The sequence below is a fragment of the Indicator indicator genome, chromosome 5 (assembly GCF_027791375.1).
Source record: "Indicator indicator isolate 239-I01 chromosome 5, UM_Iind_1.1, whole genome shotgun sequence".
Classification (NCBI taxonomy): domain Eukaryota; kingdom Metazoa; phylum Chordata; class Aves; order Piciformes; family Indicatoridae; genus Indicator; species Indicator indicator.
The window spans coordinates 25056256-25073369 of NC_072014.1; the positions used below are offsets into that span (position 1 = coordinate 25056256).

The following is a 17114-nucleotide window of genomic DNA, read 5'->3' on the forward strand; positions in this document are numbered from 1 at the left end:
GAACAACAAATAAAACTTAGAGTCACATTTAGACAAAAACCTACCTTCTGACTAGTGAACATGAAACTGAGAGTTTGTAACTAGGAATTTCAGTTAACCTTAAGCTGGCCAGTATATGCTGTCCTATAGGGCCATCTTATCCAAAGCAGGCTGATGGGGACTGAAACTGCAGAGCCTGGAAAGCCACGGCAGTTGCCTGGGAGCACAGGAGAAGGGAGTGGTGCAACAGAAACACGCAGGTAGAACTGTCAAAAGGAAAGGAAGCATCACTGGGCATGGATGGGATGTGTCAGAGGATGTAGGGAAGGTGGAAGCAGTATCCATTTTCAGGTAACAGGAGTGGCAGAGCTAACAAATAAGAGTAGTTCTGTATCTAGGGTAAACAGCAAAACTTATAAGTGAAAGGGAAAATGACTACAAAATTGGGAGTTGACTGGAGGTGCCTGGGAACCATCATTTTTTAGAGCTAAGCAGAATCTCAGAAGGCCCCTCTGAAAAAGATGGAATTGTTGTTTTCTAGACATGGCTAATGGAAGCAATTCTGGTCCTGCTTTTTCTTCCTAGCTATTTTCTAGTTTGGTATTCCCATTCTGGCTGCTAGCAGACAAAAAAAAAAAAAAAAAAAAGACCTACCCTCAGACATGAGAAGGTGCTTTGCACATGACACACTTGATCTGTGTATGTGCCTTAAAAAACAACGGGGTTGTGAGAAAATGGAATTAGTGTGATTTGTGGATGAGGGCCGTGAACACACACTGGACTCCTATTTGTGCATAGTTCTCATAAAGAAGGCTGAGTTAATATGTTAGTAGATACAGAGGACAACTTGAACATCTTTGTAGAGTATCTGGGTAACAAAGGCAGAGCAGCTCAGATAAGTGCATATATATGAAATAGTGGGTCCAAGTATACACAAAAAGAAAGAAAACAGATAATTGACAGAGAAAGCAGGGATGCTCATGGACAGAGCAGCAAACCTGTGAACACGAACACGGACTGTGTGGTCAGTGGTCTCCCACCTCCAGTGCCGCTGTGTATTTCTGATTCTTTTTAGGACAAAAGTCCCCGGAGCATAGGTATGAGAAAGTAAGTGTTTTCGGATAGAAAATAAGAATAATACAGCGCTTTTTGTCCGCTTTTATTCACAGCCCTGGTCTGGACGGCCGGCCCCAGCTGCATGCTCGGCGTTTCCAAACCCGGCCGATCGGTCTCCGGCAATTTATCCCTATTCTGAGGATATCGGCTCCAGGGAGACTGCGCGACCCCCCCTGCATCCTTCCCCCGGCCGCGCGGAGGGAGCCGGGCGGCCGCCCCTGCAGGGCCGTCCCGTCCCGCCCCTCCTCTCCACCGCGGGGAGCCGCTGGGGTGGGGTCGCTCATCTGCCCTCCCCGGGGCAGGGCTCGGCGGGGCTGGTTCGGCGAAGCGGACCGACGGGGCGCAGTGCCGCGGCGATGTTGGGCTTGCGGCTGCTGGCTTGCTGCCTCCTGCTCGGCGGCCGCGGCCCGGCGCCGGGCGCCGCGGCCCTTAACCGGGACGCTGTGCCGTCGCTTCGGGGTGAGTGACGTCTCCGGGGGCGGCCCGGGGCGGGGGGTGGGGTGGGGTTGGGTGGCTTGCGGCGCGGAGCCGCGCACCCCGGGGTAGCCCGCGGTGGGTCGGGCAGAGGCGGGTGTCCCGTGCCGGGCTGGGCAGGCTCCCCGGACACTGCCCAGTCCCGTTCGTCCCTGCGGGGCTCGCAGAGGTGTAGAACTCCGCGGATCTCCCACTTAGGTGTCTGCCCCGCGGAGCCCTGCAGCGCTTTGGGTGGCCACGACGTGTCGAGGCCGGGCGAGTCTCTTGCCGGGATCAGCCCGATCCTGGCCGGGATGTTTCGGACAGGGCGATGGTCTCAGCTTGCACAGGGGTGAGGGGTTTTGGGGGCGTTGAGGAGATGAGGGCAGGTACCGAACCCGTGAGAACCAGCCCTGCCAGCTGTGCCTTTATGCCCTTTCTGTCCTCTCCACTCGCATTGCTTTCATTGCACCTGGAAGGAATACCGTTTTTTTCTCATTTCCAATAAATTACAGTTATTTTCTATTATTACTGCATAAGCAATTGTCACTGCCTTTTGGGAGGAAGGAGGTGGAGGGGTGAGGAGGAAGGAAATGAAGATATCTTGTTCTCCTAGTTTTGTTACAGCTAATTTTTCACTCTTGGCTGTGTTGAACCTAAGTAATCAGGAACTTTGAGGTACTGGTCAGCTGTCAGCACTTCATCTATGGCCTCACATCAGCTTAAGGCTTCGCTTCTGGGAGTTGTTTTTTGACACCGTCTTCTTGTATGGAGGGGCTTGAATGTAGGAGAAGCAGAGTGTTTCCAAAGGCCTCCTTCCACCCTGTCAGTTCCTCAAGTGTAGGTTACCTCCTTGTCTCCTCTGGGGTTCCCAATATAGAGTCCCTTCCAGCTCTTCTCCTGCAGGATTTTGGGTGCAGAATCCTCCCTGAGCCCAGAAGCTTTGTAACAACCCCCTTCTAAGAGAACACCTGTGAAATGGTATGTGTAGCTTCGCAAGCTGAAAGGAGTAGAGCTTGAGACACAGCTTGGTGTTGCTCCAATTGTGTCAATGCCTGACTTGAATGGGCTGAGATGGAGCCCATCTAGCTGTCACTCAGTCTGCCATCTCTTGAGTCTTGTCTCTACCTTGAGTTGGCTGTTACCTGGTAGTGTTTTGGCCAGCACAGCTCTCTCAACAATTGCATTTTGTAGTTGGTGATCAGAAACCACATTTTGAAGGGATCTGTGTGTTTCAAGAGTTATGAGCTGGTCATTCTTGGCATAAGTTTTTGCAGAGTGAAGAAGAGAAGCATTCTGTTGTTGATGGAGATCATCCAGATGGGTTGTTTGTGTAGATTCTGTAAGACACTTATCTTTTCTCAGCAGTCATTGCCACCAATAAGATCCTTACAGATAAAAGTATTCAAAGGTTGAGAATCATTTTCTTTGGGTTGTGATGTTGCTCCCCCCCAGGAAGCTGCTGCATAGGAGGTGCTGTGTGCTGTCAAGGTGAAGGTAGACTGGGACTTTGCATAAGTGTGAATCCCAGTATCATGGTGAATTAACCTTATTAATCGGTGTTTACTGCTGCTAACAACATCCCAGCTTCCACTTATGTAGCAAGTTAACAGTGTGTTTTCTTGGTTAACTAAGGTAAGACCACTGTAGGAAATACATAACCTAGCATGAGAGGCAAACCCTTTTTCGGGCCATGTAGACATGTCACCTGTGGAGAATAGAATTGGGTATGAGGGATGAAACCAGCACAAACCACACAATTTAACAGAAAACTCAAAAGCAAAGGGCCAAGCTGGGTATCTGGCACAGAGTGTTGTCTGATGGTTTTTCAGTGAGTTCAGACATGAGAGCTGTAGAGATGGGATTAAAGTATCCTTGGTCTGATGCAGTTAAGGACTTGATGTAGGACAGCTGCTAGGTGTTTGGGAGGTGCCATTATATGTGACAGGCTGATTCTTCTCTGCTGACAGTCAGAAAGGTTTGTCTCTTCCTACACCATCACAAGCTACCAATGCTTATAGCCATATGCAAACCAGCCCCACTTAACCAGTGATAGTGTGCAGTGTGACTGTCCTCTCTGTGAATCAAATTGCTTGATCTGCTCTGTGCAGTCTCTTACCAGAAACTCCTACATAATCTATAACCTCTCTGTCTTGCTTGTTGCATGCTTGTTGTGATGATGAGCAGATACATCACTGTCCCGATGCTGCTTGAAAAAGCTTTCTGTTCTAGGGCTATACCTAAACTATGTACTAAACCCAGACAGTGTATACATTAGATCATACATTAGATGTGGGCTATATCAATTTGAGAAGGTTTGGAATTTTTTTTATTGTTACTACTTCAGAATGTTAGGTGTAGGGAATTACAGCAGCTAGAAGGCACACATGGCAGAAATTGTCACTGTAAAATTGCAAGGCAAAATGGGAGTGCTGCTCAGATGTTCAACACATAGTCTTCCAAGGCAGAAAATAAATATCCTGCCCATAACAAGAGAGGAAATCCATGGGTTAGTTACTATGGAATTTCAGAGTGAATGAAATAGCTGAGCTGTGATTTTGCTGCTTTTCAGTTCCTCAGCTACCCTAATTTTTTTCAGTCTATTGCTCACTTAAATATTTGCTCCCAAGACGTTAAACAGCTGCCTTCTTTTCACATACCTACAATGTGGTGTCACATAATTCAGTACATTTCTTAATGATTCCAAGAAAGCCTGGATGTCAAGGCCAACCCCACAACATCTGTGGTCCAAGGTAGCCATGTATGGTTGAACTGTATGTATCCAACAGGGAAGGGATACTTTAACCCTTAGCTATCAGCTGTCATGGTATTGATAAATCCTCCCTTTCTGTATCCTATTTGCAATGCAAAAAATTTTTTTTCTGCCTCTGTAGTTTCAGAGAGCGAAGAATGAATGTGGCAGAGAATTTGTCAATGTCAGCTGTAAACTTTTCAGCTTTTACTGCAGTTGTACTTTCCAATCTGCTCCTCCACTTCCCCTCCAGATATTATTTTACAACATCCAGTATGACTTCTTGTAAACTGGGTCTTTCTTGGTGACCAGTGTTTTTTATTCTTAGAACATGACTGATGTCTTTGGGCATTCCTTTTTATTTATTTAGTATTTATTTTTGTTATCCAACATGGGAGATGTTACATAGATTTGTTTTTGTGTTCTTCACATGTCAAAAAATAAACTGGCAGTAAATTTAGACCAGTACTCATTTTTTGAGGTGCCAGTTATTCTGATGGATATTTTCAGTTTTTAGCTGGAGCTGTTTAGGAAGAAATGTTTGTGTTTAATACTATTTGATCATTTGCAGTATTCTACAGTCTGAAACTTCAAGTTGTTTTTTTTTTCCCTACAGATAAAGGGATATTTATTATCCAAAGTGAAGACTCCAACTTATGCATTAAAGTGGACACGGCTGGCCTTGTTCTGGAAGACTGCAGTCAACTCTCAAAAGACATGTTATGGAAATGGGCATCCAATCATCGTCTTTTCAACATAGGCAGAAGTACCTGTCTAGGACTGAACATCAGTAGACCAGAACAGCCATTAAGTATGCTTGAATGTGATTCAACTCAATACTCATTAAGGTGGGATTGTGATGGCAAAGCATTAGTTGGTATATCAGAATACAAACTGGCTGTTGAAAGCAGCAAGCGTATTGTGGCCAAAAAAAAATCTTCCTATCAGTGGAAACAGTACATGTCCTATGATGAAGACCTTTGTGAACACCCATTTCAAGGTAAAAAATAAAAATTTGTCATAGAAATGTGGATAGGAAAAGTAGTTTCAAAAATTCTTTTGAAACAAGATCAGGTGCTTATGATCACTTTTAGCCTCTACTGTGGTTTAGGATTTAAAGTTTGGGGTTTTATATGCAATGGTTGAAGTTAGCATAGCACACACCATTTTTTCCCTTACCAAAAAAGCATTATCCTTGCAAACCAGGAAGTGCTCATTTCACATCCTCTATGAAATAAAAAGAGAATTTGCTATTGCTTCTCCTGCAGCTTTCATTATTAGATAGACCCCAAGACAGGTAAGGAAGCATTTGGAATTCCCATCACTGAGAATCAGTCTGGTCACAGCATGCAAGAACCAAATATTTACAACAATCAGCACCTGGACTCTAGCCCTGCCAAACTTTGGAGCAGAGGTGAAGCTTTTGATTAATCCTGCAGTACAGCCAATGAAGGTGTAGGAATGTGTATCAAGATCCAGGTCTGCAGACCTTGACAGTTTTCCAGATGTAAGAACTACGATAAACCCATCGACTACAAACAGCCACAGACAGATTGTACATTGACCTCTTTCTCAGTATTTCTGTAGAAGGAAAGACATAATGTTTTCACAATGTGTCTCAGACTGGATCTCTTGTTTCTCCCCAACTGAACAGTGTGTTTGGGTTGCAGGTCTGGTCGCAGTGGTTTCCTCTGCAATTGTAGCTGGGCTCAGCCTCTGCTCTCACCAAAGTCCTTTGGGAGCTGTGATAGCTGGGAAACCTTTATAGCATCCAACTTCTTCTTTAAAGCCTAGTGGAGTTTGTACTTAAGACCGGAGAGAAAATTTTTAAACCCACAAAAAGTCTTACACATTAGCTATGTGCACATAGCAAGATGAGAGTACACCAGGTTTAGCCCTAGTACTGCAACATTCAGGAGAAGATCAGCCTTAGGCTGGCACTCCTAGCCTAGTTTCAGGCCCAAAGTAATGAACTGCATTGGCAAATTCTCTTTCAATTTTCTTCCTACTTTAGCTTATGCACATTCAGATACAAGACAGTGTGTTGGCCCACCAGGTTGGAGGGGCATCTCTACCTTCAAAGAAAGCATGTATATAACTGGTGAGAGGTTTATAGCTGTTGAATTTGGTTTCTTGCCAGGACTGGGATAGTCCTTTGCATCTTCCTAGCTAGCAGCATGGTAGCAGGCAAAGAGAGAAGCAATCCTGATTATTTTTTTTTACCCATGTTTGTATCATCTGTTCACAACAGTAGGCTTTAAAGGGGATTTACAATGTGTAAACTGCTTTTTTTATATGTGTGCAGCCAGCCATTATATCTAGCAGCCTCTAGGAACCTGGCAGTGTGCTCTGATTCTGTTGTTGAAGGACTTTGATCTTTAGGCTATCAACTTGGGATCTTTGGCAAACAATTTCATTCTAAGTGTAATTGTGGTTCTGTGACCATTTGTAAAAGCTCTGAGGTTAAGCAGACACTCAATGAGTTAAAGCTTTTACAGGTTTCAGTTGCACCGGATTCTCAATATTTTGGTGCTCAAGTACAGCAGAAAAATATTTTGAATATTTTATAAGGCATTAATTGATTGTGACAACAGATGTATGTAACATCAGCTTTTATAGCTGGATTATTATTTCCAATGGTATGAGAACTTATTTGTAAAAGTTCCTTTGTCTTTCACATTTCCTTTTCCATAGAATGACAAAGAGAATGGAAAAAGCATTAGAAACCCACTTTATAAAGACTGGAAGGAGCATGGGAAATAATGTGAAATTGGTCATTTGTCATAGGCTAACAAGGGAAAAATAAGTCGAATTTGCATCTGAGTGTGTACTGATTCTGCTGACTATTGTTTTGTGTAGTAGTTCTGAAACATAAGTGCAGATTTTATATGTTAATTGTTCAGGTTTGGGTTTGTTGGTTTGTTTGTTTGTTTTTCAATTAAGTTAGAATAATGTGCCTTTTTTCATGGTGACAGATTTCATAAACTGTTATTTCCAAATTCTGTTCATTAAAGTTATGCTGCTTATGCTTGTAATGTTGTATTATCAATTATGAAGTTATTTTCTAATTTTAATTTATATGTTTTATTTTTATCATTGATGCTGAAAAAGGGAGCAGTGAAATGTGAGGGCAAAGAAATTTCTGTGATCTGCGTTCTTATAATCTCTACATTTTGTTTATTCCAGAAACATACACCTTGCTGGGAAATTCTTTTGGTTTCCCCTGTGTTTTTCCATTTAAATATAACAACAAGTGGTATTATGAGTGTACCAAAGATGGAAAGGAATTTAACTGGTGTGCTACAACAACTCATTATGAACAAGATGAAAAATGGGGGTTTTGCCCAAATGCTGGTAAGATGTTGCTTGTCTTTTCTACTCCCTGAGAGTATCTTAGAGTAATTCTAGAATGCACTCTGTTTTGTATTATTTTCCTTCTGTTAGTGGGAAATGTCTGTTTAAAAAACAGCAAAAGAAGACTTCAGTGAATTTTTATTATAATTTATCATGTTTGGCCTTTGGAGACCCAAGTCCTCATCTCAAAAATAAAACTACAGGGGGTGAGCAAAAAGGATGCTCTTCTGTGCAGCCCATTGACCTTACCCTGCAAGTCCCAGGGTGTTATCTGTCCCTGTGATATATAGGAACCTTCTGTGGGGTATGTAAAGTAAGGGTTGCTCTTGCGAAGTCACATTCTGCTTTTGACTGTGTTACATCTTTCACATTCCTTTCCTTCTGTGCACTGCCAGAACACATGTTGGACCTAAAACCCATAGAAGCAATAGCTTTAAAAACACTTGCTATTGGAAAGATTTTTGGATGTATAATTTTCGTGAATATTTCATATTTATTCTTGAATAAATAAGCAAAATAGTATCTTCTATGGGCAGAATTGATTTGGAAAGCTGTCCCTGCTCATGCTACATTTCAGGTCTCTGTTCTAAAGCATCTTAAAAACATCTGTGAATACCTCTGTAATGGGGATTTCTGGACAACCATTATAATAGATGGTATTTTCATCCTTTGTAATTACAGTAAATTTATTCTAGTGAGTATGAGATAGAAGGAGATCCAGTGACTGCTCCTCCACAAGTTTACTGAGGTGTTCATAGCCTGAATATTTAAACATTCAGCTTTAGGATTAAATAATCAGCTAGTATAAGTTAAAAAAGTAGCTCTGTTGTCTTCAGGAAAGCTTTGAAAACCACCACCAGATCGGCTGTGAGTATTTTATCAACCATATGAAACACAGAGCAGCATTTTATTCCTTATGTTCTTTAACAAAGTAAAGTGAAAGGAGTTCATATTCATAATCACTACGGTCACAGATTTATTAAGTTGTTCAAAGTGTTGCAGCATTTCTGATTAGTTTTTAGTCTTGGGCTGTCTTTGTGACAAGTCTGTTTTTGAGCAGAGAGTGGCTGTGACATATTTTGGAAGCAGAACCCCAACACTCGCCTTTGCTACCAGTTCAATCTTGGGTCTGCACTGACCTGGCGTGAGGCACGGGCTGCCTGTCAGCTGCAAGGAGGAGACTTGCTGAGTGTCACTGACCCTGAAGAGCAGAACTACATAAGTAACTTAAGCAGTGAGTAGACATTTCTTTAAGGACCTTGTAAGAAACCTATAGTTGTATTTACTCTTTAACTCTGAAAAAGGGGCAAGCTTTGGAGCTTAATGTTCTGTGAGATGTCTCCCATTGCTACTTGCAAGACTTCGTCACATAACACGTCTCAGTAGACCTGTCTGAAAAAGCAAGGGTGCAGGTGAGTTACCACCCAATAACCCAAGTGAAGGAGTGGTAGTATGTGTTACATGAGGATGCCATTGTCTTAATTCTCTGTTCTTGCAGAGGGTTCCATTCATTCATGCAGCTGTCATTATGGAGTGTGCTTGTTTTCTTTGGAAAATTATACAAATATTTACCTTCTCTGCAACATACTGTGGAGTCCCTTTCTCCTAAGTTTTCTTTGCATGCTGAACTTCAAATGTGAATGACAAGAACATTTCTTCAGGCTTGAAGTAAATGTCCTATATGTGAAAAATGGCAACTCTGTTCCCACAAAAGGATAATATTCCTTCTCTGATAACCTAACCCTTTTGCATTCTGCCATGCAGGCAAGCATCTCAGACAAATTTTGTGGACCCTTCTGACAGCATGGATTTCATGGGTATTTTAATGCATGTGGAGAGGATCAAGTGGAGGAATGGGTGGTAGAGCTGTGACGTGAAAGGCTGCCTCAGGTTTCTTGCCCATTGCTGATTTTCAGTTGCAGGATATAAGCAAACAGGAAATGTTAAAAATTATTTCTTTAGCTTTTTGATTATGCCTGCAGTCTGTAAAAGGACTGAAAGTCGTTTGGTTTATGGAGAACTGAAACAGGCTAGAATTTATGTATGTATCAGCTTGTTCTAGATTAAATATCTAAGGTCAGCGACGACTTCCACAGGAAGGTTTTGCAGAATGAATTTCTTTTGAAGGACGCAGACTTTTGAGTTCATTTGTTTTCATCTCCCTGTTGGTTAATAAAGTAATAGACTTTTTCTAAGAACAGAAAAAAACTTCCTGGAGTGTGATTTGAATTTTTTGTTGTTGGTGGGTATTTGTTTGGTTGGTTGGTTGGTTTGGTTTGTGTTTTCTTTGTTTTTGTTTTGTTGGGGTTTGTTTGGTTTTGGTGGTGGTGGTTTTTTGTTTGTTTTATTCCTATTCTAACATGTGGGGACAGCAGATCTGTAGCTGTAGATGTTTTAAAACGGGGAAAGTGTGAGGTATTTCTTTGTTTCTTCCATTTCAGGACAGCTAAATGCTACAGACATAATGCTGTGGATGGGCCTGAATCGCTTGGAGGAAGATGCTGGCTGGCAGTGGTCAGATGGAGCACCGGTAGTATTCATGAACTGGAGAGAAAGTATGTGATGTTCCTCTGGGATGAGTTATAGCAGTGTAATTATATGCTATCTGTAGCTGCAGCTTGATACAACACCGCAGATATATTATACTTCTATAGTATAGTATACCTGGTATACCTATAGTATAGTATACATCTTATATTTGTAGAAATTTTTATTCTTATACATGAACCAAAAGCCCCTTCTGGAGATGTAGCATCACTTGAGATGGATCTGTTCAAAGCTTTAACGATCTTGCCCTTTCATCACTTACTTTTAAAGGTGTTCTTAATATCCCAGTTGCGTAATTAAAAGCTATGCTCTAGCACATTTTGTGGAGGAAAGGACTATCAATTTGTTTACATTAACATGCTGTAATTAACATTAACATATTAAGATGAGCTGTGTGTTTAGTTTTGCTACATTTTTTGAGGTCTGCCAGACCTCAGATATAACCAGCAGATATAACATAGACACCAGAGTTTATTGCAGCCTTTCATTTGGTAGCAGCAGCCAAAGAGGGATTGCCACAGATCTATAAATTGATGTCAACGTTCAGATGTCTGTAGCATTGGTGTAATATTACTAGAAGTGTGGGTGTGCAGGAACATTTGTACATTCATTCAATAGGATGCAGAGTGGCTTACAACACCATTGTACAAGTAAAAACTGATTTCATGTGATTTTGTGCTTCTCAAAAATGTGTTTGCAGATGTCTCTGATAACCGTTTTAAAGAAAATCATTGTGCAGTGATTAATTCGAAATTGAAGTATGGCTGGCAGAGCTATTTATGTGAATCTGGATTGCCTTTTGTATGCAAAAAATACTTAAATAAGACAGAGCATGAGACACTGGGTAAGTCTGTCAGTGTTAACTGTATCCTCTTTGTGGGTGTGGGAGAAGAACAAGGGGAAGCCTCATGAGCATGAAGTCAGCAGAACAGAGTTCTAGCTGGACTAAATGTTATGGCTTGCTTGTTTAGGTTGGATACAGTTCAACTCAAGCAATAACGCTTCCTTCTGCTTAAATGCAGTCATGGTAAACATGTTGAGAGTCTTAAAGCTAACATAATTTTAATATACATAATATTTAATTGGTTCCTTATGTGATCAGATGCTTACAAAGTGTTCATTCCCTTTATGTTATGAGACCTGCTTTTGAGTTTAAAAATAGATTTTCAGCTTTGGATGGAATTAACCAGTAACCCACAGAGGAGAAAGTTGTATAAATGCAACTCAAAATTTGCAGTTACTTTTCTGGCTTGCTGTACTTTCAATATTTTTTTTTTTAAAGTGGTTATATAATGAATGTAAGGTATATAGTTCATAGAGTGCTTCAAACTCACATTCTGTGGGAAAGTTAAATGCAGTACTGAGTTTATTAGAACATTAATTTTTGTTTTGATAAAAACAGCTTACATAGGTTCAACTTCTTTGTCATAACTTAAAAGAAAATTTCCTTACTTCTTTCAGATAATGAGAAAGGACTTACCCAAACTTTTAGTAGGTAGTGCACCTGAAGAAGCTTTAGCTGGCTTTGAATCTGTTTCAGAGGTAATAAGGGAGATATAATATGTTTTAAACTGAATAAGGGATCCTTTAGTGTGTTTGCACTAATCCAGAGCCCAAATGTTGAATAATTAATTAAAATCAGTTTGCTTGATAGGTGATGTTCCACAGAGCATGTGTTTTGGCCTCCTCAATTCATCTTGGATGAACTGTTTTCAACATTTGAAGACCAAAAAAAAAAAAGCTCTGAATGTGTTATGAACATAGCTTAACCTTGGCAATTCTATCTAATATACACAAACTTTGTTAATTAAAAGATACATGGAAGTATTATGCCACCCATTGTGATGCTGGCTGGTACCCACACAATCGCAACTGCTACAGACTTCATAAAGAGGAGAAGAGCTGGAACGATGCTTTGATCTCCTGCCAAAGTGATGGTAGCGGGCTCATTAGTGTATCATCCCTGGCAGATGCAGAGCTGCTCCTTAACTTGCTTGAAAGTGGTGAGTTTTGGGACTTAGTTTCCAGTGTGCAGTGTTTCTTGAAGAATTTTGTGATGCTCTTTTGTGCAGGCCTTTAACATTGTTACCCACTAACGCACACGGCACACCCAAATGTGGTTTACAAAAACAGGAAGCGTATATGCATGCTCCTTCTAGGGCCCTTAAAAATGTATAGCATCACCTTCTCCAGTAGCCAAACTTAAAATAAAGAAATAGATTAACAAAATAAACACAGTGAGGCCGCAGCAAACACACTAGCTTTTGTGCTTTCCTGTTCTTATCTGGTTCCTTGCAAAATGTTACAAAATATTCGGTGATCACCCTTATGCAAGAGTTGGGCTTAGAAGCAACAACAATTCAGCATGTCTTTTGATTTCAGGGTGACCTTGTCCACACTGCAAAGTTGCTGCTGCTAGTATGTTTGCAGAGTCCCCTTTGATGGCAGCAGGGTGTATCAAAGGAATTCTGCTTGTCCACATTGTCCTAAGAGGTAGCATGATTATGCAAGGAACTTAATGAACAAAAGCTCTATGGTGCAGCACTGCCAAGACTTTTGTTGTCAAAACATAAGTGCAAGTCTTATTGAGGAGTAGCTGAGGAAATTGGTTGTTTAATCTGGGAAAAAAGGAGGCTCAAGGGAGTCCTTATTGTTCTCTACAACTACCTGAAACTACCTGAAAGGACATTGTAGTGAGGTAGGTGTTGGTCTCTTCTCCCAAGTAACAAGTGATGGGACAAGAGAAAGTGGTCTCAAGTTGCACTGGGTAAGGTTTGGATATTAGGAAAAAATTCCTTCACCAGAAGGGCTGTTAAACATTGGAACAGGCTGCCCAGAAGAGTGGAGTCACCATTCCTGGAGGTATTTAAAAGATATGTAGATGTGGCACTTAGGGACTTGATTTGGTGGTGTACTTAGCAGTGCTGGGTTAATGGTTGGACTCAATGGCGTTGAAGGTCTTTTCCAACATAAATGATTCTATGGTTTTATAACAATAGCAAAGAAGAGTGAATATTTTGCACATCCAGCTGACAACAGTGTGCTGGCAGAGCTGCACAATTTGGCCATGAGTTTAATCTTCCCAGAGCTGAGGCACAGTAATGTTTTATCAACTTTGTCTCAGCAGGGATGAAGCATTACACTGGATTTACAGGACACCATCTCCCATTATCCTCTCTTCTGCCACCCGTCCTCTTTGCTGTCCTGTCTATCTTTCTCTTAGGAGTGGTTAATCTTCCTTACCTCTATTAACACCTTCCATAGACACCAAATACCATTGCTTCCTGACAGATATAAATGTTCTCCCTTTGTATTCAGCTTCAAAGTTGTCCACTTCTATTTCAAACCTGCTTCAAGGTTCTCTTCAGAAGGGTTTACGTGCTCAAAAGCCTGTCTATTTGTCATGGTTCTAATTGCTGATCAAGCAAGACATTAAATCAAACCACAAGCTTTAACTTTCCTGTGTTTGCCAGCTACTGTGACTACAACTGTGCTGTCTCTGGGGCTTGAAAACATCACCCAGAGAAAATGTAAACCCATGTGTCATGCAAGACTATAAGAAGAAATCTTTCCCTTCCATACCAGGGTTTCTGCCCTGTGCACTTCAAAAAAGTGCGTATGTTCTTGATTTGTAATTTTCAGGATTTCAAAACATGTATCATGTATGTTCATCTATCTTTGAAATACTTTAGTCTTCAAGAGCAGTAGAACGTTATCTTATCCCTCAGGTTTCCTAAAGTTCATACTTTTTTTGTTTGTTTAAAAAGATAATTCTTATGAAAATCCCATGAATAGTTTTAGAGGTGGTGTCAATGTTACAGGAGCAATAGACATCATTTCTTCACTATGAAAATCTGAACTCACTTACTCTTTTACAGAAAATGTAACTGAAACATGGATTGGGTTGTACAGTAATAACACCCCTGTTGTTTTTGAGTGGTCAGATAGCACCTCAGTAAAATTCTCTAACTGGCACAGCCAGGAACCTAACACCTTTCAAAGAACAGGACAACTCTGTGTTTCAGCACAAGGACCTGTAAGTTTCCTTTTCTTTTGGGAAAAAAAAATCAGACACTTTTATTCTACCTCATAATTTATTTTCTCACTGTGGGTGCTCTTTAAAGCCATGACCTGTAGTTTGTTTTTGATGTGGAATATATTAGTGTTGTAGCCTTTAGAAACCATTACATTTTGTAGTGCCAATGCACAGAAAATGAATCACAGGTTTTGAGCTCATGTTAACAAAAAATGCTACATACATAATGCTTGCCAAGTGGAAGAGAACAAATACAAGTAGATGTTTTGATTAAGGCAAAGCAATTTAAAATACAAGTGGTGTCTATCATAACTTACGATGCATCAGTTCTGGTCTTGAAAATTTCATAATCATATATTGAGAAACTATCAGCTATGGCTATTTTATCTTGCTGCCAATATTTATAAATTTTATGTAGCATCTTTCAAAAACAGATAATAGTGTTGTAAAACTGGGAGTAATGTTCAAATGTTTTGTTGTCTCTCCAGTGGTGGGTCCAGGTTGCAATCTGTAACTCTTGGGAAAGCCACGACAATTACAGTGACCTGGAAAAGTGGGTTCCCATTATATGCAGAAAATAGAGCATTGGTACAATTGTGAAGTTGGTTTAGACACACAAACCCATATTTTACCTAGTAGAGGTAGTAGAGAACAAATGAAAATGTAAAATACAAAGGAAAAGGAGCCTCAAGATTAAATTATTCAGGAATTATTTCTGATACAGTTCCAATATCTATAGATGTCTGAAAATTTTGTCATACAAGCTTTATAATATCTTAAGTAAGAACTGTTGAACTATAAACATTAATCTTATGAAGTACTATAATAAATAGGAAGAAAGTTCCTGTCTATTCTGAAAACTGCATGCTTTGGCATAGCCATAGTGTGTGTTAATTAAGGTGCATTACATCCCAAAGAGTGATTCAAAGAGACAAACCCTTCTGTATGAGTGATTTGAAAAGTCCTGTGGACAGTGTTGGTAGAAATAAATGGTCCATCTAAGGATATGTAAATGGAGTGAGAAAAATTGCTTCTTTTTACTGAAAAGTCAAAATAGGAGGAGGGAGTGTAATCTAATGTGTGCATAGGCATGCATGAGAATATGAGTATGTACAGAATATACTTCTTTTTATCCTTTAGGAGGGACACTGGAAAGTTAAAAAATGTGAAGATAGATCTTTCTACATTTGCAAAAAAGCGGGGGAATTTAATGTCTCTGCTGAGCTGGAATCTAGCTGTCCAGAGGTAAAGAGTTTTGTAGCTTGGGTTTTTTTTGTGGTTTGTTTGGGAGCCTTACTAATAGAGTTATATAGGAAACCTCTAAATGTAGCTACAGAACATATGGATGTGAATAGATACATAATTTTAGTGTTTCATATTTTGCTAGACATACATATTTTGCTAGGAAAAAATCTCATTGCCCTAAAAGCATGTAAACTAAATATTAATGTAAGATGAAAAGCTTTCCCAAGCAGCCTTTCATTGCCAGCAGTTGTGACCCAAGTTCCTATTTCTTTCTAGATCAAAAGTGAAAATTCTTTTGCCCACCATCTGTGCAAATAATGGCTGTTATATGATGCTTCATCCCACACATGGTTTTCATACATTGAAATGGAATGTCAGGGTGAAGAACAATCAGTTTCATTGACAGGAGAATGAACTCTTCCACTCGTACATTAGCATTCCCTTTTTTCTTTCAAACACAAATGGAAAGGAGCACAGCTATCTAAATAGGACATTGCAACAGGTTTTCAAGTTTTTAGGCTTTGAATTCTTGTAGTCAAAGTGTTAAAGTATGATTTTATTTGTCATTGGTTGCTTTTCACAGCATGCAAAGTGCAATCTTGTAGACTTTGTGTTTTATTCAAAACTCTGGAGGAATTTTGTGAACTGTTTTTCTCTCAACAAAAATCTCACATCTCTAACTTGCTTTATGCTTTAGTCTTCATTGTTTGTTTTTTTTTTTATTTCCTGTCCTTTTTCTTGAGAGGTCAAGCAACATAACCAGTTCAGTTGAATTATCAGAAGGTTGAAGCAGAACTTTTTGGAGTCAGATTGCAGTCTTTCCCCAGACATGGGGGTCAGATGATGGTCAGATGCAGCGTTCTGGCCATACTGTTGTGGAGGCAGAAATTACTGCTTAGTTTCAATTTAGGATTAAAAAAAAATGAGGGTAACTACATTCATTTTATTTGGACCATGTACTTTATCATTCAAGATATTAGTGTTATTAGTGTGAGAAATGTTTGCCACAGCCTTGACCATGTGAAAAACATGCAGAGCATCTAGACTCCCAGTTGCAATCAGGAGCACTTCTGGTTCTTTTAAGGGACTGAGACTTAAGAGACTGAGTCACTAGTCATAGGTAGTTCAGTCTGCTCTGGCAAAATGAGTAGGAATTCAAGATAAACTCTCTGCTTCGTGGTGTTTCATGGCATTTTGAAACCTGTAATAGTCTCTTGGGTTTGATAGGTCTTTTTCTAATGTGAAAAGAGCTGCATTCATTTAAGCAAAAGAAGTCAGTATTAAGCATACTCAAAGCTACATTTGATTTCAGGCATTTCATTTTAACATTCAGTGTATATATTGTTTCTAGTTGTTGACCTAATTTTTTGGGCTTAAGTATTTCATCTAGATTTACCTTTCCCCCCCGTTTTCTGTTGCTGACTTCCCTTAAATGTACAGAATATCTGCTGCCATTTCTTACATTTGATCTTTTGCTGCATTAACCTCCTACTGTCATTCATGTTGGATAGATTCTCGGGGAGCTTTGGTCTCAGGCATAGTTGTTTGCCCTTCTAAATCTTTATAGTTTTAACATGTTATTACTGATCTTTCATCTCGTTGATTTTATGACTTGTACATCAAATGGACTAG

At 40.2% G+C, this 17114-nt stretch overlaps 1 protein-coding gene across 1 annotated transcript in view; it reads left to right on the forward strand.

Annotated features, from left to right (window-relative positions):
- The first annotated feature begins 1451 nt into the window (after positions 1 to 1451).
- Positions 1452 to 17114, forward strand: part of PLA2R1 (phospholipase A2 receptor 1) — a 38459-nt gene continuing 22796 nt past the window's right edge. The window contains exons 1-9 of the mRNA XM_054381084.1: positions 1452 to 1554; positions 4917 to 5300; positions 7487 to 7654; positions 8715 to 8888; positions 10096 to 10209; positions 10902 to 11045; positions 12016 to 12204; positions 14080 to 14237; positions 15378 to 15482. Of these exons, the coding sequence (XP_054237059.1) occupies positions 1452 to 1554; positions 4917 to 5300; positions 7487 to 7654; positions 8715 to 8888; positions 10096 to 10209; positions 10902 to 11045; positions 12016 to 12204; positions 14080 to 14237; positions 15378 to 15482 (1539 nt within the window). The remainder of the gene's footprint in view (positions 1555 to 4916; positions 5301 to 7486; positions 7655 to 8714; positions 8889 to 10095; positions 10210 to 10901; positions 11046 to 12015; positions 12205 to 14079; positions 14238 to 15377; positions 15483 to 17114) is intronic.